The sequence below is a fragment of the Rhopilema esculentum genome, chromosome 10 (assembly GCF_057945365.1).
Source record: "Rhopilema esculentum isolate cy_ngs chromosome 10, ASM5794536v1, whole genome shotgun sequence".
Lineage (NCBI taxonomy): Eukaryota > Metazoa > Cnidaria > Scyphozoa > Rhizostomeae > Rhizostomatidae > Rhopilema > Rhopilema esculentum.
In genome coordinates, this window is record NC_142824.1 from 3,138,145 (window position 1) to 3,161,682 (window position 23,538).

Genomic DNA, 23,538 nt, shown 5'->3' on the forward strand with positions numbered 1-23,538 from the left:
AGCTCTTGCTCTTTTTAACCGTGAACAATTTTTTAGACTTCTTGTTTTTCAAATCTTTTTACATATCTCGAAAGCGGCAGTCTTTGGGCATTCAATGATACTGGTAATTTGATGATAGCTTTTTCCCATCATTGTGATAAAGCATTATCTCTAGACATTACTCAGAAGTCAATGCTCCTGTTTGGGTCGCAATCATCTTGAGGAAAAACCCTTAAAGAGTTTGCTTACATTTGGATAAGATTATTTTTTTCGACGAATACATAGATCAAAAGCCAAAAAACCTTCAAGAAAAAATTCGAGGAAATTGATAAAAAAGTTTTCATGAAAACTGACTTTGAAATTTGTAAACAAATTCCTCTAACAACATATTCGCAACTGAATTCGAACCTGTCCGGATGCTTTCGAGAGGGGAGTGTACTCTCCAACCAAAAAACATTAACTTGTGTTACCGGGTCCAAAAGTTTTTTGAGAAACAAAGATCCCAAGGAGAACTTCTCCAGGGACTGTGTCAAATCAAGACGGAAAGTAAGGGTGTTTTTACTCAGAAATATATTTAACATTTCATTTTAAACATTCGAACTGCAGCAAATGAGCAATGCATGATGTTCGCGGTATCCTTGGAAACATTGCGAAAGTTTCTACGTCAAATTAATCAAACCTTAAAAAGCGAAAAAAAACCGTTACAAATTTTGTTGTGAATTTCTCAACTGATTTGCTACACGCAAATTTTGCTTGCAGAAAACCTGCATTTTGTGCTGATAATATTGCTTTAATCTTTATTGAAGAATTTGTCAATGTTCAAAATGGAAAACACGGAAAACACGGAAAAGACCGTTGCTGGTTTATCGAACGCGGAGTTCGAAGGAAGGGTGAGTTGCTGCGAAGTTTTAATTACTAAATTCAGAGAATTATAACATCAAGGCATGAAAAAAATTCTTGGTTATCACCAATAAAGGGCCAATTTTATTAGTTAATGCAGACATTTACACCTCAAGAATACATCTTTTGGTTAATTTTGTGTATAATTTTCACAAGCCTAACTGAAATCTCTCATGCCTTTAAAGTTCAGAAACTACATCTGCAATCCTGGAAAACATTAAAATAAAAGATAATTTTGATCTTTCGAAAGATAATTACTTTCTCATCTCTCTTTTTCGTCAAAGTTGTATAAAATCAAGTAGGTTCCACATTTCTACATACTTTTAAAGTTATCAAGGAGTTAAAAGTGGAAATCAAACGGTCGAAGGCAACAAAAGGCTATTCGCCAATAGCCTTCAATACAACGAGCTACAATATTAGCTTGCAGAGGTTTCAAGTAAACATTTGACTAAAACACGAACATCAAAAACAATTTTGAAAATAGATTATGTCCTAAGACGACAAAAAGTTATTTAAGTACCTGGAAAGGTCTCTCGTAAGGAATAAAGATTTCTCAAAAAACTGAATTACTCACAAAATGGGCCTATTTTCAAAAGATAAAGAATGAAGAGAGATTAATATTTTTGTCCAAGAGCACTTTTTCAGCAATTAGGAATTTTTCAACTTTTTTCTTTGTCTAAAACAATGTGCCAGAAAAATTTAGACTCTTCTCCGGGGGGAAAAAGAGTGATTTAAATTCTGATAACATGCCACATATATACAGAATACAGAGTCATCTAGTTGTGAAAAGAGCAATTTACTTTTTCCCGGAAAAATTTGAATAGTTCCTCGACCAAAACAAAAAGAAACAAAACTTTTGATCGGTTCCAAAGTGAAAACGATATATCGGATTTAAGCTGCCATTTTGTCGCCAAGCATTGTTTCCTTGACAACACGTATCCAACGGTTAGCCTCGCAATGAGCTCAAATTGACAGAAATTTCTTTCTTTTCTTGTTTATTGTTTCCAGATTTTCAAAATATGTTGAAAAGTATTGCCTTATTGCTAGGCGGTGGGATCCAAGAATATTAATAGCATCTTTGAGATTTGTTATTTTTAAGATAATTCTCAGCTGTATCTTTTTCAGACTTTCCAAGATGCTGAGCTTCAAAGAGCAAACTTGCTCACAACATTTGAACGTCTGGCAAATAACACCGGTATGAAATGTTTTGATAAATCATCTTATTTCTTAGTTGTATTCTTCCTAATCATCTGAAGAATCTAGTTTACTTTTTCCCTAAGTTCACATTAAAACATTAAAATAGATTATCACTATATCTATATCACAATGTCACTACCCTTATATATCACTATAACAATCAAACTATCACTAAATATTGCTGTATATAATTTGGTCTTTATTTTAAGCTCCAAATTTAAATGAAGGTTATTCTGAAAAAGCATATTGAGAAACGTTTAACAAGTTGTTTTTATTGAGCATCTACTCAAAAAGCGTTAAACTTAAGAGCTATCAAATAAATACATAAATTATTATTGTATTTTTTTAAATATGATGTATAGATATATAAATATATCCAAACTCCACACCAGATCAGTATCCACCTACAACGGCTATGTTTTATAAAAATGCATCTTCGTAGATATTCTGCTGAAAATTGCCAAAGGTTTAACAGACAATGGCGATAAAAATACAGAAATCATTTCAAAATTGTCAGACTCTTCGTACAGACGGTCGGCTTTCAAAGACGTGAGTTATGGCCTTGGCATCCTATTTTAAATGATTTATTATACTGCAACAAAAAATCTTTCGAATTATTCACAAAAGTCTGCCAAACTAAATTTTTATGGATCCTAAAACAATATTTTGAGGGGTCTCCCCGAAGCGAAACATATATTTTCCAAAATTATCATACACAATAAAGCTGTTCGTACTAACTACACGATGATTGAGAGCAAATAATACTGTTAATGGGTAGTTTGATTTTCGCAAGGAAGTGTTAGCAAGTCTTAGTAATAAAATAGAAAGACTTCCTGCATTAGTACTGTAACCAATTATGTTCTCAGTTGCTCAATGTTTATTTTCAGTTGAAAACTTATGCCAGTGGCTGCATTACCGACCTCGTGAATGCCAATGCCTTGGTAAGAAACAAATTCGTTTCTATAAATGCTTTTATGCAAAAACATTCCTTGATAGGGATCCCGGCTTTGAATCAATTGATATATGGCCAGGTATAGAAAATGCTGAATTATAGGGAGATATCATAAGTAGTTCTCTTGATTAACTAAAGAAATAGGAAAACTTTTTGGTTATTGTCAACAGATCTCCAGGTTTTCTGGGCACTTGTCTATTTTTATCAAGTGCGTGCCTTGATTTTCGAAAAGGAAGAGACGCGAAAGAAAGTTCCCAGACAGTTGACTGCAAACAAAGAAATTATCAACTATCTCAAGGTTTACTGGCGCACTATCGACAAACTATTAGGAAGTCAGGCATTCATATTGCTCGCCTGATGCCACCTGGATACATCAATTATAGTCATCCAACTCGTCATCAGGTCATCGAAAAGGTTCGAGAATATCAATCGAACCTGTAACGAAGGCAGCCATATGGAGAGTTATGCTCAAAACGTCGTACTAACAATTCATTTCTTGTACAAAGCCGTTATTTTACTACATATTAACTTTTGTTCTTTACAACACACACAACTCCATTGATTATCAATTTTGTATACTCCGATTTATGTGTAACGTCCCTATCAAGCTACAAAAGTCATATTGAGTCACATCTTCACAAAGTTTAGATTTCCAGCAATTTGCTCATGACTCAGTTGGAAAAATTTTAGTTCACGTTTTATTATTCTCTTAGGTTGATGATTATAACGCATCCCCCAAGCTTGAAAACATTGGCAACATTGTGCAGGATATTGTCAAATCGTTGGATCACATTCTCTCCACAATCGAAGATTTAGAAAAGGTTTGTTCAAAATAAATATCATTTCAGCTATAATGTTCCACAAAGACAAACAACTGTTTACTTGCTTTAATTCACAAATTATGATGCTTTACTTTCAAAACTATCCCATTTACTAAAATGTTCCCGGAAATATCTATCCGCAGAGTCCAACGATTACTACAGTCATAAGCATCGAAATACGTCTTCTACTCGACTTCTCTACACTGGATGTAGATAAAAGCATCAAATCTTTCAATAAAATAAAAGAAGAACTCATCGAAGACTTTCAAGTCTGCGATCTGAGTGGCAAAGAGGAGTTCGATGTTAAGATGATGTTTGGAGCTGGTGTTTTTAGAATTGGTCCTTGCAAATTCGATCAAATTATGGCAGTGAACCAAAATGTTGTCCAACGAGATCAAGCTACGTTTTTAGAAACAGGAATCAAGGGGCAAAAACGAAAAAGACAAGACGAGGGTGCTGTCCATGATTCGTCCTCGAAAGAAAGGGTGGAGCAGTCAAAGAAAAAGGTGAAGAAGGATGCCGTACGAGAATGGGAGACTGAAGAAAGCATGAGACTCTCCACTGATTCTAGCATAAGCAAAAATGACTTTGTAAGAGCTTGGCTTAAAAGTCAGCATAATGTGTCATACGAAATTAAGGCACAAAATATCCTACCAGTCTTTCAGAAATATGAAAGAACGACTGATCTTTCAGAAAGTGGCCAAAACAACAACAAAATATCGCCATTAAATTCTGACAAAAGATCTCTGCTGAATTCCAAGCTTAGTCAATCCCTCCATACTAATACAAAAGGATGTATAGATTACCATTCTCCACCTTTTGTAGCCTCAGAAAAAGTCGCGAGGCAAAGCCTTTCCATAAAAAATGAAGCTAAGCCATCCGAAGATATCGTCAGTCAAAAGAATGACTGTAACCAATTAAGCGAATCAATAACCCAAAAGCCAACTTCTGCTCCCATAGCTAGATATAGCCTAAAAGAGCAAGGTTTGATTGGGGAAACTGCTACTGTTAGTCGAGCAGAGTCTCTGAAAATAGTTTTCTATAAAACTGATGGAGGCAACTGGGCAGTTAAAAATAAGTCTTTTGAACACACAGTAATGCAGATCGAAAGTCGTAAAACGGATGGTAAAAAAACAGAGGTGATGACATTGAAAGCTGATAGTGTATCAAAAGAAATAGATGCAGAAAAGAAGGCTAGAAAGCGTTTTGAAGTGTTAGAGAGAGTTAAAAGAGCTTTAGCTAGAGACAGATCGAATGCAAAGGAGAAGAAAGGTCCCCTTAGAAAGACGAGATTTGGCCGCATAAGAAAACAAGTTTCAAATCTTTTTGAGATGAAAGCTCGTACGATCAGTAGAAATTTCAGATCTTGAGCACTTAACATTTTCGTTTACGGCCCATATCTCTAAGGGTAGAATAAACAGACAATGTCTCCTGCCATTCGACCCCCTCTCCTATCTTTATACTTTACGTAAAAGGCGTACAATAGTAAAAAGTTGGTTTAATCCGGCGAGAATAATATGATAAATGGACAAATAGCTTTAATTGTTTGTAAGTTCATCACCTTGGATGACACTTTCCTAACAAGTGTATTTTAAGAGCATTCGAAGTAGGTAATTAGAAAATACATTTCAAATTAGTAATTTAATTGCATTTTAAATGCATGATGGCAAATGTATCCTGTAGAAGATATAATATAAATGGAATATGTTCAAAACAATACTGAGTCTTCTTTCTGGGTTTTCTCAAAAGATTGACATGTGGAATTTGTTAATTCAAATATTAATGATTTTGTTTTTCTGCGAATCCAAGTATACATTTAAGAAAATAAAGCAAACAGGCGCGAGGTTACAAAGAATACAGTTGTGTTGAATATTTCATAGTAATTGGTAGTTGACAAGGAAAGTAGCCGACATTAAAATTATATGAGATGTGTGAAGGAATTCAGGGCCAGATTAGGGAGGGTGCTAATTGTGCTGCAGTATCAGACCTATTCTTGAAAGAAAACCAGAGGAAAACAGATCAAAATCTTCCTGAAGCTGAATAGGCCCAATGAAGGGCTCTTTTTGTCCGGGTGCATCAGGCCCAATTTGGGCTCAATCTGGCACTGGATAACAATTAGACTGCGACAGCAAGGAATTAAATTGTGATGATGCCACTATGTATCACATGTTGGATCTGAATTCTCTCATCGTGGTTCTGGTCATCATTTTGGCAATCGGAAGGGTTTTCGGAAAAAAGATTACAATCAGCCTTAAAATATGAATGGTTATAGTTAAGAGTCCAGTAATGAATTATTCTTGGCAAAATCATTCTTGACACATTTTGCAACAAATAAAATATACTGGCACCACGAAATGTATCTCTAAGTACGTTTATGCTTATCTAGTTCTTCAGTAAGGTAAAATTTGGTATGGGAGATTTTAAACCAACCATCTATTTGCTAATTGAAAGATGCATAGCATACTTCTGATTTTGCAAAGATGGTTTTACGTAGATGACTTTTTTACGGGAGAAGAGAGTATTGAAGAAACAGCCATCAAACACTTTGGAATATTCTGACAGTTTATTGCAATGGGAGCTATTCAAAGCATTGCAAGAATGAGCATTAGGTTCTAAGTGCATAACGCTTTTACAGCTTGAAAAAAAACAAACAACCAAATGTTGTTCTTCACTCAAGCACAAAAAAAACCTCACAAAATCTAATTGTCGACTAAAAATCGTACCAAATCGTCTTTATATGGTCATATCAAAATAAAACAATAAGAATAAATTCCGATAAAGATGAAAAAGATTAAGCAAATTGACATTAAACAGAAGAGCCCAACATCCAAAACACCTATTAGATTTTATAAAAAAACAACTAAACTGATTTCACGTTTTTTTAACAGAAGAAGAGGAACGTCTATCACTGATCCAAAAGCAGCCTAAAAAATTATGAATTAATAAGCCTTATGAATTATCTAGAACATTTTGCTCGGCAATTTGGCCAAAATTGAGAGTTTATGACACACACCAATTTGAATATGTGATGATATTGTGTGGTAAATATGCAAACTGATTACAATTAATGCTAGTAAATCCTTTGAAAAGATGAATAAATAAACATTAAATCAGTAAAGTTAAGACTACACCCCTACCCTCTCATTAGAACTCAATTCAATATTGTTTTCAAACTTACATTTTATAATTATTGATCTAAGAAAGGGGGACAGGATAGAAAATAAAAACAGAAAAAAACAGCGAAATCTTTCAAGACCGCAATTCTTTTTTCTACAATACAATGCTCTTCCTTTCACTATACACTCCCCTTACGAAAGCACCAGACAGTTCGAAGATCGATTGCGTTTTCAGACAAAAACAAATTTAGGCTGGCGATAACGACTTAATTTTTTGAGAAAACCTTTCAAAATAAACCAGAGCATGAACAAATTTATCCGTTAACATTTTTTGATCAAATGAGAAACATTTACGCTACAAGCCTTACACACTGATCTCAAAAAAAGACTGGATCGAACAACCTATTGTTGTCCGACATCAGTATGAGGAAGCCGATGGAGTCTTTCCATCTTGAGACCTCTCGCACCTAAAGCTTTTGGCTGCCATTTGTTAAAACGGTGCACACACAGTGCTGCGCCTAAAACTGTGCATTATTAATTAAATTCTTAAATATTCTACAACAAGCCTAGGAAAGGAAAATAAGTGATCAGTGGATTCTTCGTTACATAAGCTTAATATCACGGCAAAAATGTTTAACGTCACTTACGAATGATGCAAGTTTTTGTTTCTACGTTTAGTTTGAATTTTAATATGAAAAAGTGCTCTCTAGTCTCATACAACACGGCGAGGTCTCAAGATGGACGCTGCAATGTTGAATCAATGCTGGCCTGGAGAAGCTCGATCCAGTCTTTTTCAAATCAGTGGCCTAACACAAATCAACTGCTGTCAAATAAGCAGAGAACAGCAAGTCAGGTGACTTGGACTCAGTTAAATGGACCAATAAAACTGAGAAATATTTTACAAAATGCTACTTGAGACACAAATCTTGAGACACAAATCTTGAGACACAAATCTTCAGACACAGAGAAAAACAACGTGTATACACTCAGTTGGGAAAAATGTTTGCACGGAGATGCCACCGATCGATTACAAAACATATCACATTTGGTAACATTTTACCAGATCAAAAATTTTCCTGCAATATTTATCGACAGTTTTTAAAAGATCAATTGTTTGTGAACATTTTTTGCAATTTTGCGTAATGATGCAAACCAGTTTGGATGGAAATTTAGTTAAGGCGGAACGCTCAGACGTTGGTGTCGCGAGAGCTCTTGCTCTTTTTGGCAGTACAAAATCTTTTAGACTTATTTTTCAAATAATTTTGCATATCTCGAAAGCGGCAGTCTTTGGGCATCCAATAATACTGGCAATTTGATGATAGCTTTTTCCCATCATTGTGATAAAGCATTATCTTTTAGGAAAAACCCTTAAAGAGTTTGCTTACATTTGGATTTAATTATTTTTTTTCGACGAATGAATAGATTAAAGGCTAAAAAAACTTCAAGAAAAAATTCGAGGAAATTGATAAAAAAGTTTTCATGAAAACTGACTTTGAAATTTGTAAACAAATTCCTCCAACAAGAGATTCGCAACTGAATTCGAACCTGTCCGGATGCTTTCGTGAGGGGAGTGTACTCTCCAACCAAAAAACATTAACTTGTGTTACCGGGTCCGAAAGTTTTTTGAGAAACAAAGATCCCAAGGAGAACTTCTCCAGGGACTGTGTCAAATCAAGACGGAAAGTAAGGATGTTTTTACTCAGAAATATATTTAACATTTCATTTTAAACATTCGAACTGCAGCAAATGAGCAATGCATGATGTTCGCGGTATCCTTGGAAACATTGCGACAGTTTCTACGTCAAATTAATCAAACCTTAAAAAGCGAAAAAAACCGTTACAAATTTTGTTGTGAATTTCTCAACTGATTTGCTACACGCAAATTTCGCTTGCGGAAAACCTGCATCTTATGCTGATAATATTGCTTTAATCTTAATCGAAAAATTGTTCAATTGATTCAAAAAATTGAAGAAATTATCAATGTTCAAAATGGAAAACACGGAAAAGGCCGTTGCTGGTTTATCGAACGCGGAGTTCGAAGGAAGGGTGAGTTGCTGCAAAGTTTCAATTCCTAAATTCAGGGAATTATATCATCAAGGCTTGAAAAAATTCTTGGTTATCACTAATAAAGGGCCAAGTTTCTTAATTAATGCATACTTTAACACGTCAAGAATACATCTTTTGGTTAATTTTGTGTATAATTTTCACAAGCCTATCTCTCATGTCTTCAAAGTTCAAAAACAACATCTGCAATCCTGGAAAACATTAAAATAAAAGATAATTTTGATATCTCGAAAGATGATTACATTTTCATCTCTCTATTTCGCCACAGTTGTATAAAATCAAGTAGGTTCCACATTTCTACATGTTTTTAAAGCTATTAAGGAGTTGAAAGTGGGAATCAAACGGTCGAAGGCAACAAAACGCTATTTGCCAATAGCCTTCAATACAACGAGCTACAATATTAGCTTGCAGAGGTTTCAAGTAAACATTTGACTAAAACACGAACATCAAAAACAATTATGAAAGGTCTCTCATAAGGAATAAGGTTTTCTCAAATTTACTCACAAAATGGGCTCAATTTCAAAAGAAAAAGAATGAAGAGAGCTTAATATTTTTTTTCAAGTGCAATTTTTTGTGCAATTGAAAATTTTTCAACATTTTTCTTTGCCTAATACAATGTGCCAGAAAAAATTTAGACTCTTCCCCTGGGGAAAAGGAGTGATTTAAATCCCGATAACATGCCACATATATTTCATTCCTAAAGAATACTGAGTCATCTAGTTGTGAAAAGAGCAATTTACTTCTTTCCGGAAAATTTTAACTAGTTCCTCGACGAAAACAAAAAGAAAAAAAAGACTTAGATCTGTTTTAAAGTGAAAACGATTTATCAGATTTAAGCTGCCATTTTGTCGTTAAGCATTGTCTCCTTGACAACACGTATCCAACGGTTAGCCTCGCAATGAGCTCAAATTGAAAGAGATTTCTTTCTTTTCTTGTTTATTGTTTCCAGATTTTCAAAATATATTGAAAAGTATTGCCTTATTGCTAGGCGGTGGGATCCAAGAATATTAATAGCATCTTTGAGATTTGTTATTTTTAAGATTATTCTTAGCTGTATCTTTTTCAGACTTTCCAAGATGCTGAGCTTCAAAGAGCAAACTTGCTCACAACATTTGAACGTCTGGCAAATAACACCGGTATGAAATGTTTTGATAAATCCTCTCATTTCTTTGTTGTGTTCTTCCTGATCATCTGAAGAATCTAGTTTACTTTTTCCATAAGTTCACTAAAAAACATTAAAATAGATTATCACTATATCTATATCACAATGTCACTATCCTCATACATCACTATAACAATCAAACTATCACTAAATATTGCTGTATATAATTTGGTCTTTATTTTAAGCTCCAAATTTAAATGAAGTTTATTTTGAAAAAGCATATTGAGAAACGTTTAACAAGTTATTTTTATTCAGCATTTACTTAAAAAGCGTTAAACTTAAGAGCTATCAAATATACATAAATTATTATTGTATTTTTTTAAATATGATGTATAAATATATAAATATATCCAAACTCCACACCAGACCAGGATCCACCTACAACGGCTATGTTTTATAATAAATGCATCTTCGTAGATATTCTGCTGAAAATTGCCAAAGGTTTAACAGACAATGGCGATAAAAATACAGAAATCATTTCAAAATTGTCAGACTCTTCGTACAGACGGTCGGCTTTCAAAGACGTGAGTTATGGCCTTGGCATCCTATTTTGAATGATTTATTCTACTGCAAAAAAAATCTTTTTTTTTTTCATAAAAATCTTAATTTTTATGGATCCTAAAACAATATTTTGAGGGGTCTCCCCGAAGCGAAACATATATTTTCCAAAATTATCATACACAATAAAGCTGTTCGTACTAACTACACGATGATTGAGAGCAAATAATACTGTTAATAGGCAGTTTGATTTTCGCAAGGAAATGTTAGAAAGTTTTAGTAATTGAACAAAGGAACTTTCTTTCAATAGAAAGACTTCCTGCATTAGTACTGTAACCAATTATGTTCTCAGTTGCTCAATGTTTATTTTCAGTTGAAAACTTATGCCAGTGGCTGCATTTATGACCTCGTGAATGCCAATGCCTTGGTAAGAAACAAATTCGTTTCTATCAATACTTAAAAACTTTGATGCAAAAACATTCCTCGATAGGGATCCCGGCTTTGAATCAATTGATATATGGCCAGATATAGAAAATGCTGAATTATAGGGAGATATCATAAGTAGTTCTCTTGATTTACTAAAGAAATAGGAAAACTTTTTGGTTATTCTCAGCAGATTTTCAGGTTTATCTATTTCTATCAAGTGCGTGTCCTGATTTTCGAGAAGGAAGAGTCGCGAAAGAAAGTTCGCAGACAGTTGATTGTAAGCAAAGACATTATTAACTATCTCAAGGTTTACTGGCGAACTATCGACAAACTATTAGGAAATCAGACATTCATATTGCTCGCCTGATGCCACCTGGATACATCAATTATAGTCATCCAACTCTTCATCAGGTCATCGAAAAGGTTCGAGAATATCAATCGAACCTGAAACTAAGGCAGCCATATGAAGAGTTATGCTCAAAACGTCGTACTAACAATTCATTTCTTGTACAAAGCCGTTATTTTACTACATATTAACTTTTGTTCATTACAACACACTCAACTCCATTGAATATCAACTTTTTATACTCCGGTTAGTGTGTAACGTCACTATAAAGCTACAAAAGTCATATTGAGACGCATCTTCACAAAGTTTAGGTTTCCAACCATTGCTCATGACTCAGTTGGAAAAATTTTAGTTCACGTTTTATCATTCTCTTAGGTTGATGATTATAACGCATCCTCCAAGCTTGAAAACATTGGCAACATTGTGCAGGATATTGTCAAATCGTTGGATCACATTCTTTCCACAATCGAAGATTTAGAAAAGGTTTGTTCACAATAAATATAATTTCAGCTATAATGTTCAACAAAGACAAACAACTGTTTACTTGCTTTAATTCACAAATTATGATGCTTTACTTTCAAAACTATCCCATTTACTAAAATGTTCCCGGAAATATTTATCCGCAGAGTCCAACGATTACTACAGTCATAAGCATCGAAATACGTCTTCTACTCGACTTCTCTACACTGGATGTAGATGAAAGCATCAAATCTTTCAATAAAATCAAAGAAGAACTCATCGAAGACTTTCAAGTCTGCGATCTGAGTGACAAAGAGGAGTTCGATGTTAAGATGATGTTTGGGGCTGGTGTTTTTAGAATTGGTCCTTGCAAATTCGATCAAATTGTGGCAGTGAACCAAAATGTCGCCCAACGAGATCAAGCTCCGTTTTTAGAAACAGGAATCAAGGGGCAAAAACGAAAAAGACAAGACGAGGGTGCTGTCCATGATTCGTCCTCGAAAGAAAGGGTGGAGCAGTCAAAGAAAAAGGTGAAGAAGGATGCCGTACGACAATGGGAGACTGAAGAAAGCGTGAGACTCTCCACTGACTGTAGCATAAGCAAAAATGACTTCGTAAGAGCTTGGCTTAAAAGTCAGTATAATGTGTCATACGAAATTCAGGCACCAAATGTCCTACCAGTCTCTCAGAAAAATGAAAGAACGCCTGATCTTTCAGAAAATGGCCAAAACACCAAACAAATATCGCCATTAAATTCTGGCAAAAGGTCTCTGCTGACTTCCAAGATTAGTAATTCCCTCCATACTAATCTAACAGGATGTATAGACTACCATTCTCCACCTTTTGTAGCCTCAGAAAAAGTCACGAGGCAAAGCCTTTCCATGAAAAATGAAGCTAAGCCATCCCAAGATATCATCAGTCAAAAGAATGACTGTAATCAATTAAGTGAATCAATAACCCAAAAGCCAAATTCTGCTCCCATAGCTAGATGTAGCCTAAAAGAGCAAGGTTTGATTGGGGAAACTGCTACAGTTAGTCGACCAGAGTCTCTAAAAATAGTTTTTTATAAAACTGATAGAGGCAACTGGGCAGTTAAAAATAAGTCTTTTGAACACACAGTAATGCAGATGGAAAGTCGTAAAACGGATGGTAAAAAAACAGAGGTGATGACATTGAAAGCTGATAGTGTATCAAAAGAAATAGATACGGAAAAGGAGGCTAGAAAGCGTTTTGAAGTGTTAGAGAGAGTTAAAAGAGCTTTAGCTAGGGACAGATCGAATAGAAAGGAGAAGAAAGGTCCCCTTAGAAAGACGAGATTTGGCCGCATAAGAAAACAAGTTTCAAATCTTTTTGAGATGAAAGCTCGTACGATTAGTAGAAATTTCAGATCTTGAGCATTTGACATTTTCGTTTACGGCCCATATCTCAAAAGGTAGAATAAACAGATAATGTCTCCTGCCACTCGACCCCTCTCCTATCTTTATACTTTACGTAGAAGGCGTACATAAGTAAAAAGTTGGTTTAAAACAGCAAGAATAAATGGACAAGTAGCTTTAATCGTTGGTAAATTCATCACCTTGGATGACACTTTCCTAACTGAAGTGTATTTTAAGAGCATTCGAAGTAGGTAATTAGAAAAGACATTGCAAATTAGTAATTTAATTGAATTTTAAATGCATAATGGCAAATGTATCCTTCAGAAGATATAATATAAATGGAATATGTTTAGAACAATACTGAGTCGTCTTTCTGAGTTTTCTGAAATGATTAACATGTGGAATTTGTTTATTCAAATATAAATGATTTTGTTTTTCTGCGAATCCAAGTATACATTTAAGATAGCTTTAAAGCAAAGCAAACAGGCACGAGGTTACAAAGAATATAGTTTTGTTAAATATTTCATAGTAGATGGTAGTTGAGAAGGAAAGTAGCCGACATTAAAATGATATGAGATGTGTGAAGGAACTCAGGGCCAGATTAAGGTGGGTGGTAATTGTGCTGCAGTATCAGACCTATTCTTGAAAGAAAACCAGAGGAAAACAGATCAAAATCTTCCTGAAGCTGAATAGGCCCAATGAAGGGCTCTTTTCGTCCGGGTGCATCAGGCCCAATGTGGGCCCAATCTGGCACTGGATAACAATTAGGCTGCGACAGCAAAGAATTAGATTATGATGATGCCACGATGTATCACATGTTAGATCTGAATTCTCTCATCGTGGTTCTGCTCATCATTTTGGCAATTGGAAGGGTTTTCGGAAACAGGATTGCAATCAGCCTTAAAATATAAAAGGTTATATTTAAGAGCCCAGTATTGAATTATTCTTGGCAAAATCATTATTGTCACATGTTGGAACAAATAAAAGATACTGGCACCAAGAAATGTATCTTTAAGTAACTTTATGCTTATCTAGTTCTTCAGTATGGTAAAATTTGGTATGGGAGATTTTAAACCAACCAACTCTTTGTTAATTGAAAGATGCATAGCATTCTTGTGGCTTTGCAAAGGTGGATTTACGTAGATGACTTTTTTACTGGGAAAGAGAGAATCGCAGAAATAGACATAAACCACTTTGCAATATTCTGACAATTTAATGCAGTGGCAGCTATTCAAAGCATTGCAAAAATGAGCATTAGGTTCTAAGTGCATAACGCCTTTTACAGCTTGACAAAGAAACAAACAACCAAATGTTGTTCTTCACGTAAGCCCAAAAATAATCGTCACAAAATCTAATGGTCGACTAAAAATCGTACCAAATCGTCTTTATATGGCCAAATCAAAATAGAACAACAAAAATAAATTCCAATGAAAAGATAAAAAAGATTAAGCAAATTCACATTAAATAGGAGACACCAACATCCAAAACACCGATTAGATATCATAAAAACAACTAAAATTGATTTCACGTTTTTCAACAGAAGAAGAGGAAAGTCTATCACTGCTCCAAAGGCAGCCTAAAAAATTATGAATTAAGCCATGCATTATCTAGAACATTTTGTTCGGCAATTTGGCCAACGTTGAGAGTTTATGGCACACGCAAATGTTAATATTTGATGGTATTGTGTGGTAAATATGAAAAAGAATACAATTAATGCTAGTAAACCTTTTGAAAAGATGAATAAATAAACATTAAATCAGTAAAGTTAAGACTACACCCCTACCCTCTCATTAGAACTCAATTCAATATTGTTTTCGAACTAACATTATCCATATTATATATATTAATCTAAAAAAAGGGGATAGAATAGTACACTGGGGTCCCAAAAGTATGGAAACGGTAGGTCAGTGAAGAAATCTTTAACTTCAGGATCAAAACAGCCCAATTGAACAACATTGTAATGGGGGTAGGGGAGGATTTTTGAAAAAAAGCTTCAGCATTGCGCAAGTGTTTTAACAATATTGGCAAGGATTGCAGCTTGACCTATGAGTTTGACATATGGCGTCTGTGATCGGGGGGTCTCGTTACCAGGCTAAGGTTAGACAAAATTAGTTTGGAATAATCAGTAGACGGAAAACATTTAGAAATAATGAGTTGGAAAAAAATCATTTAAACGCTTTGAATCTAGCTAGAGCCATCTTCAATAAAGTATTGAAAAGAGTAACAATCAAATTATAAGTAGATCTAGCTAGAGCCATCTTCAATAAAGTATTGAAAAGAGTAACAATCAAATTATAAGTAGGCAAGGGTTAAACAATGAGGATCGAAAATCATTTGACCTAACAGTATCTGCGAGGAGCAATCAGGGCGTGAAAGAAGACTAAGAAGAGTAGTGGCAAACAACTTAGGGGAAATAAACAAGGAACAAAGAAAGAAAATAAGATTGAAGTGGATGTAAATAATGATACATAAGTTGGCCTTCAAGAGCAGAGTAACAATTTGGTTCACTTATTTAGTAAAAAAGGATGGGACACAAATTTTGTACCACATAGTCCACCTGCCTCATTGCACCATTACATATATCAATTTCCCCGTAAAGAGATACAATAAAAAACATGAAAGAGTGACATGAACCGCATAGCAAGCTGATTGCTCAAAGGGCTCTGTTCCTTCTTCCGTTCAGCTTGACGATTATACTGACAAGCAACAATTAGAATCAAAACTTATAACTGCTAGCCATGTTCCTGATAAAATAGTATGTCTAGGAATATCAACGACAAGCCAGTGATGAGAAGTTAACTTTTATCTTTGTTAAACGAATACTATAAAAATTGGAGGCCCTTTGAGCTATTTTCCCCACTAGTGGAATCTCCTTTAAAATACTCACTGACTTATACTAAATGCTACAGCAAATTTTAGATATTAGAAATTTGGTTCCGATTCCATTTCTAACGAATCTGAAAGTTATTGAAAACGAAGTTGTGAGCATATTCAAACGTTAGGTAGTTAAAAGAATAGTAATGCATTATTCAAGGCAAAGTATGTACTGACACACTATGAACAGAGTAAGGCAACAAGAAACATTTATGACTAATGGCACTTTCCAATTTAAATTTCCCCTGGTGTAGTTATATGTCAGTTGTGCTCAAGTGTTATAAAAATTTTTTGGCACTTTTTATTACTTGGATTAAACCTAAAATAAATTAGATAATTATTCAATACATACTGTTGCTACCGCTTCTACTCTAATATCTTCTAGAAACTATTTGAATGTACGTACCTAACTTAACTTTGTAAAACTTGTTATTTAGTTCGTGAGGTAGTTTTACATACAAGCCTGTTGTTAACCATGACGAGCCCCTGGGCAAACAGATCTACAAATGTGAGATATTTGCTTGCATGTTTATACAAAAAAAGTCCAATTCTTTGTCGCTGATTTGGAAATCTAATCAAAAATTACTGCAAGAGGAGATCAAGGGAAGAAAGAAGATAAGAGAAGAACAAGCGAATACTTTCCTAGAGAAAAAAAGCAGTCCCTGCGCCAGTGGCGGAAATTCAGGCTTTCATTTGGGGGGGGGGGGGAGGGCAGGCCTACGATTTTCCGACAAGATAACATCACGGACCATGTATAATTTCAAAGAAACTGCACATTTTGATAAAAATAGTTGATTTTTTGACGGAACTCTTTAGAAATCTTTATTGACCACGCCATTTTTAAGTAGCAAGAAGAACAATCCATTTATGATTTTTGATATCAAGATTGATATCTCAACTAAGACGATTGATGATACAAGAGGTAGACCGAAAACACTTTTGACAAGTCGTACGTTCATTTTATGCATCTTATCTTGTTTTCGTCAGTGAGAAATACGTTTGAAAATAACTTTTGTTCAGAAGAATCCCATAGAAATTTTTTATACACAATTGAAATTAAATACACAATTCACAAGCAGTTTTTATTTTGGTCATATAATGTTTGATTGATTATTTGGTAATGGCTAATATTTTATCAGCTATGCTATGTTCAAATTTTGCAGAAAGGGCACAGAGAGGTTATAAAGGCCCGTGGGGTAAAAATAGGAAACGTGGATCACCTGCAAGAGAAGCAAGCAGAAAATTTGGCAATCACGCCCCTTAGATTAGCTTAAAATTCCTTTTCAGAACGTTTTCTTGGAGTAATTTAGACACGTTAAGCGGTTGTCAATTATCCGACGAAAGCCTGAATTTTCCGACGACGTCGCTGATTGGGGGAGCCCGAGCCCCCCCCCCCCCAGAACCCCAAGATTTCCGCCACTGCCCTGCACCAATCTTTCCAGGAACTGGAATAAATGTCGAGCCCCGTCAACAACAGCAAAAAAACTTAAAAAAAACAAAAAGCCAAAGATCCTTCTAAACTCAAGTACCAAAAAATTCGTCATGAAATTAAATATTCGATTGGAAACCGTACCAAATGGTCTTTATCTGGCTGAATTCAAAAAAGACCAACAAGACCACATTCCGGTAAAACTGGAAAAGGCTAAATAAATTGACATTAAAATAGAAAATTGATATCCAAAACACCGATAATTTAGACATATATTAATCAAGATGGGATCTAACGATGTTACTATTCAAATAGAGTTTCTAGATTTCAAACATTCGAACTGCTGCAAATGAGCAATGCATGATGTTCGCGGTATCCTTGGAAACATTGCGACAGTTTCTACGTCAAATTAATCAAACCTTAAAAAGCGAAAAAACCGTTACAAATTTTGTTGTGAATTTCTCAACTGATTTGCTACACGCAAATTTTGCTTGCGGAAAACCTGCATTTTATGCTGATAATATTTCTTTAATCTTTATTCAAGAATTTGTCAATGTTCAAAATGGAAAACACGAAAAAGACCGTTGCTGGTTTATCGAACGCGGAGTTCGAAGGAAGGGTGAGTTGCTGCGAAGTTTCAATTCCTAAATTCAGAGAATTATAACATCAAGGCATGAAAATATTCTTGGTTATCACTAATAAAGGGCCAAGTTTCTTAGTTAATGCAGATATTTACACCTCAAGAATACATCTTTTGATCAATTTTGTGTATAATTTTCACAAGCCTATCTGAAATCTCTCATGTCTTTAAAGTTCAGAAACTACATCTACAATCCTGGAAAACATAAAAATAATAGAAAATTTTGATCTTTCGAAAGATAATTACTTTTTCATCTCTCTTTTTCGCCACAGTTGTATAAAATCAAGTAGGTTCCACATTTCTACATACTTTTAAAGTTATCAAGGAGTTAAAAGTGGAAATCAAACGGTCGAAGGCAACAAAAGGCTATTCGCCAATAGCCTTCAACACAACGAGCTACAATATTAGCTTGCAGAGGTTTCAAGTAAACATTTGACTAAAACACGAACATCAAAAACAATTTTGAAAAAAGATTATGTCCTAAGGCGACAAAAAATTATTAAAGTACCTAGAAAGGTCTCTCGTAAGGAATTAAGTTTTCTCAAAAAACTGAATTACTCACAAAATGGGCTTATTTTCAAAAGATAAAGAATGAAGAGAGCTAAATATTTTTGTCAAAGAGCACTTTTTCGGCAATTGAGAATTTTTTAACTTTTTTCTTTGCCTAATACAATGTGCCAGAAAAATTTAGACTCTTCTCCGGGGGGAAAAAGAGAGATTTAAATCCCGATAACATGTGACATATATTTCATTTCTACAGAATACAGAGACATCTAATTGTGAAAAGAGCAATTTACTTTTCCCCCGTAAATTTTTAACTGGTTCCTCGACCAAAACAAAACAAAAAAAACTTTTGATCGCTTCCAAAGTGAAAACGATATATCGGATTTAAGCTGCCATTTTGTCGTCAAGCATTGTCTCCTTGGCAACATGTATCCAACGGTTAGCCTCGCAATGAGCTCAATTCAGTTGTGAATAAGGTTAGAAGCTGCACTACATAAAGATAACGCCAAAATCGTTGACACAAACAAAGCATTTGTGACATCAACCTCAATTATTAAGATTTTTATCCTTTGTTGTTTATTGTTTCCAGATTTTCAAAATATATCAACATTTATTGCCTTATTGCTAGACGGTGAGATCCAAGAATATTAATAGCATCTTTGAGATTTGTTATTTTTAAGATTATTCTCAGCTGTATCTTTTTCAGACTTTCCAAGATGCCGAACTTCAAAGAGCAAACTTGCTCACAACATTTGAACGTCTGGCAAATAACACCGGTATGAAATGTTTTGATAAATCTTCTTATTTCTTAGTTGTATTCTTTCTAATCATCTGAAGAAAATAGTTTACTTTATCCATAAGTTCACTATAAAACATTAAAATAGATTATCACTATATCTATATCACAATGTCACTATCCTTATCCATCACTATAACAATCAAACTATCACTAAATATTGCTGTATATAATTTGGTCTTTATTTTAAGCTCCAAATTTAAATGAAGGTTATTCTGAAAAAGCATATTGAGAAACGTTTAACAAGTTATTTTTATTGAGCATCTACTCAAAACGCGTTAAACTTAAGAGCTATCAAATAAATACATAAATTATTATTGTATTTTTTTAAATATGATGTATAAATATATAAATATATCCAAACTCCACACCAGACCAGTATCCACCTACAACGGCTATGTTTTATAATAAATGCCTCCTCGTAGATATTCTGTTGAAAATTGCCAAAGGTTTGACAGACAATGGCGATAAAAATGCAGAAATCATTTCAAAATTGTCAGACTCTTCGTAAAGACGGTCGGCTTTCAAAGACGTAAGTTGTGGCCTTGGAATCCTATATCAAATAATTTGTTCTACTGCAAATAATATCCCTCGAATGCTTTGAAATGAAATAAATGCTTTGAAACAGACTGGTTATAATTGGTTAAAAAAAATGTGAGAAGAAGGTCTCACCAAAGCGAAACTTATACCTTCCAAAGCTATCATACTACCATAAAAAGCTGTTCCTTCTAATTGCACGATGGTTGAGAGCAAATAATGTTGTTAATGGGCAGTGTGATATTCGCAAGGAAATGTTAGTAAGCTTTAGGAGTTCAACAAAGAAAGCGAAAGACTTGCTGTATAACTGCAATCAGTTATGTTCTTAGTTGCTCAATGTTTATTTTCAGTTGAAAAACCACGCCAGTGTCTGCATTAATGACTTAGTGAATGCCAATGCCTTGGTAAGAGACCAAATTCGTTTCTATAAATACTTACAAACTTTTATGCAAAAACATACCTCGATAGGGATCCCGGCTTAGGGTCAATTGATCTATGACCAGGTATACAAAATGCAAGAGGCTGAATTATAGGGAGATATCATAAGTAGTTCTTTTGATTTTCTAAAGAAATAGGAAAACTTTTTGGCTATTGTCAACAGATTTTCAGGTTTTTTGAGCACTCAGCTATTTCTATCAGTTGCGTGTCCTGATTTTCGAGAAGGAAGAGTCGCGAAAGAAAGTTCGCAGACAGTCGATTGTATGCAACGACATCATTAACTATCTCAAGGTTTACTGGCGAACTATCGACAAACTATTAGCAAGTCAGACATTCATATTGCTCGCCTGATGCCACCTGGATACATCAATTATAGTCATCCAACTCTTTATCAGGTCATCGAAAGGGTTCGAGAATATCAATCGAACCTGAAACGACGGCAGCCATATGAAGAGTTAAGCTCAAAACGTCGTACTAACAATTCATTTCTTGTACAAAGCCGTTATTTTACTACATATTAACTTTTGTTCATTACAACACAAACAACTCCATTGATTATCAATTTGTTATACTCCGGTTAGTGTATAACGTCCCTATAAAGCTACAAAAGTCATATTGAGTCGCATCTTCACAAAGTTTAGGTTTCCAACCATTGCTCATGACTCAGTTGGAAAAATTTTAGTTTATGTTTTATCATTCTCTTAGGTTGATGATTATAACGCATGCTCCAAGCTTGAAAACATTGGCAACATTGTGCAGGATATTGTCAAATCGTTGGACCACATTCTTTCCACAATCGAAGATTTAGAAAAGGTTTGTTCACAATAAATTTCATTTCAGCTATAATGTTCAACAAAAACAAACAATTACTTGCTTTAATTCACAAATTCTGATTCTTTACTTTCAAAACTTCCCCATTTACTAAAAAGTTCCCCAAAATCTTTATCCACAGAGTCCAACGATTACTACAGTCATAAGCATCGAAATACGTCTTCTACTCGACTTCTCTACACTGGATGTAGATGAAAGCATCAAATCTTTCAATAAAATCAAAGAAGAACTCATCGAAGAGTTTCAAGTCTGCGATCTGAGTGGCAAAGAGGAGTTCGATGTTAAGATGATGTTTGGAGCTGGTGTTTTTAGAATTGGTCCTTGCAAATTCGATCAAATTATGGCAGTGAACCAAAATGTTGTCCAACAAGATCAAGCTACGTTTTTAGAAACAGGAATCAAGGGGCAAAAACGAAAAAGACAAGACGAGGGTGCTGTCCATGATTCGTCCTCGAAAGTAAGGGTGGAGCAGTCAAAGAAAAAGGTGAAGAAGGATGCCGTACGAGAATGGGAGACTGAAGAAATCATGAGACTCTCCACTGATTCTAGCATAAGTAAAAATGATTTTGTAAGAGCTTGGCTTAAAAGTCAGCATAATGTGTCATACGAAATTAAGGCACAAAATATCCTACCAGTCTTTCAGAAATATGAAAGAACGCCTGATCTTTCAGAAAGTGGCCAAAACAACAACAAAATATCGCCATTAAATTCTGACAAAAGATCTCTGCTGAATTCCAAGCTTAGTCAATCCCTCCATACTAATCTAAAAGGATGTAGAGACTACCATTCTCCACCTTTTGTAACCTCAGAAAAAGTCGCGAGGCAAAGCCTTTCCATAAAAAATGAAGCTAAGCCATTCGAAGATATCGTCAGTCAAAAGAATGACTGTAATCAATTAAGTCAATCAATAACCCAAAAGCCAACTTCTGCTCCCATAGCTAGATGTAGCCTAAAAGAGCAAGGTGTGATTGGGGAAACTGCTACAGTTAGTCGACCAGAGTCTCTGAAAATAGTTTTCTATAGAACTGATGGAGGCAACTGGGCAGTTAAAAATAAGTCTTTCGAACACACAGTAATGCAGATGGAAAGTCGTAAAATGAATGGTAAAAAACCAGAGGTAATGACATTGAAAGCTGATTGTGCATCAAAAGAAATAGATGCAGAAAAGAAGGCTAGAAAGCGTTTTGAAGTGTTAGAGAGAGTTAAAAGAGCTTTAGCTAAGGACAGATCGAATTCAAAGGAGAAGAAAGGTCCCCTTAGAAAGACGAGATTTGGCCGCATAAGAAAACAAGTGTCAAATCTTTTTGAGATAAAAGCTCGTACGATCAGTAGAAATTTAAGATCTTGAGCACTTCACATTTTCGTTTACGGGCCATATCTCTAAGGGTAGAATAAACAGACAATGTCTCCTGCCATTCGACCCCCTCTCCTATCTTTTTACTTTACGTAGAAGGCGTACAATAGTAAAAAGTTGGTTTAATCCGGCGAGAATAAATGGGACAAATAGCTTTAATTCTTTATAAATTCAACACCTTGATGACACTTAACTAACTGAAGTGTATTTTAAGAGCATTTTAAGTAGGTAATTAGAAAAGACATTGCAAATTAGTAATTTAATTGCATTTTAAATGCATAATAGCAAATGTATCCTTAAGAAGAAATAATATAAATGGAATATGTTTAAAACAACACTGAGTCTTCTTTCTGAGTTTTCTGAAATGATTGACATGTGGAATTTGTTTATTTAAATATAAATGATTTTGTTTTTCTGCGAATCCAAGTATACATATAAGAAAACAAAGCAAACAGGCGCGAGGTTACAAAGAATACAGTTTTGTTAAAAAATTTCATAGTAGATGGTAGTTGAGAAGGAAAGTAGCCGACATTAAAATGATATGAGATGTGTGAAGGAATTCAGGGCCAGATTAAGGTGGGTGGTAATTGTGCTGCAGTATCAGACCTATTCTTGAAAGAAAACCAGAGGAAAACAGATCAAAATCTTCCTGAAGCTGAATAGGCCCAATGAAGGGCTCTTCGTCTGGCACTGGGTAACAATTAGGCTGCGACAGCAAGGAATTTAATTGTGATGATGCCACTATGTATCACATGCTAGATCTGAATTCTCTCATCGTGGTCCTGGTCATCATTTTGGCAATTGGAAGGGTTTTCGGAAACAGGATTGCAATCAGCCTT

At 34.7% G+C, this 23,538-nt stretch overlaps 1 protein-coding gene across 2 annotated transcripts in view; it reads right to left on the reverse strand.

Annotated features, from left to right (window-relative positions):
* LOC135694345 (uncharacterized) overlaps positions 1-23,538 on the reverse strand; it is a 99,388-nt gene that overhangs the window by 65,680 nt on the left and 10,170 nt on the right. The window contains exon 4 of one of the 2 annotated variants that reach the window (XM_089110611.1): positions 1-23,535. This exon is cut by the window's left edge and continues 12,208 nt beyond it. The exons of the other annotated variant lie outside the window; for it this stretch is intronic. Coding sequence (XP_088966737.1) covers positions 23,531-23,535 — 5 coding nt within the window. The 3' untranslated portion in view covers positions 1-23,530. The remainder of the gene's footprint in view (positions 23,536-23,538) is intronic. 2 annotated transcript variants of the gene reach the window in all.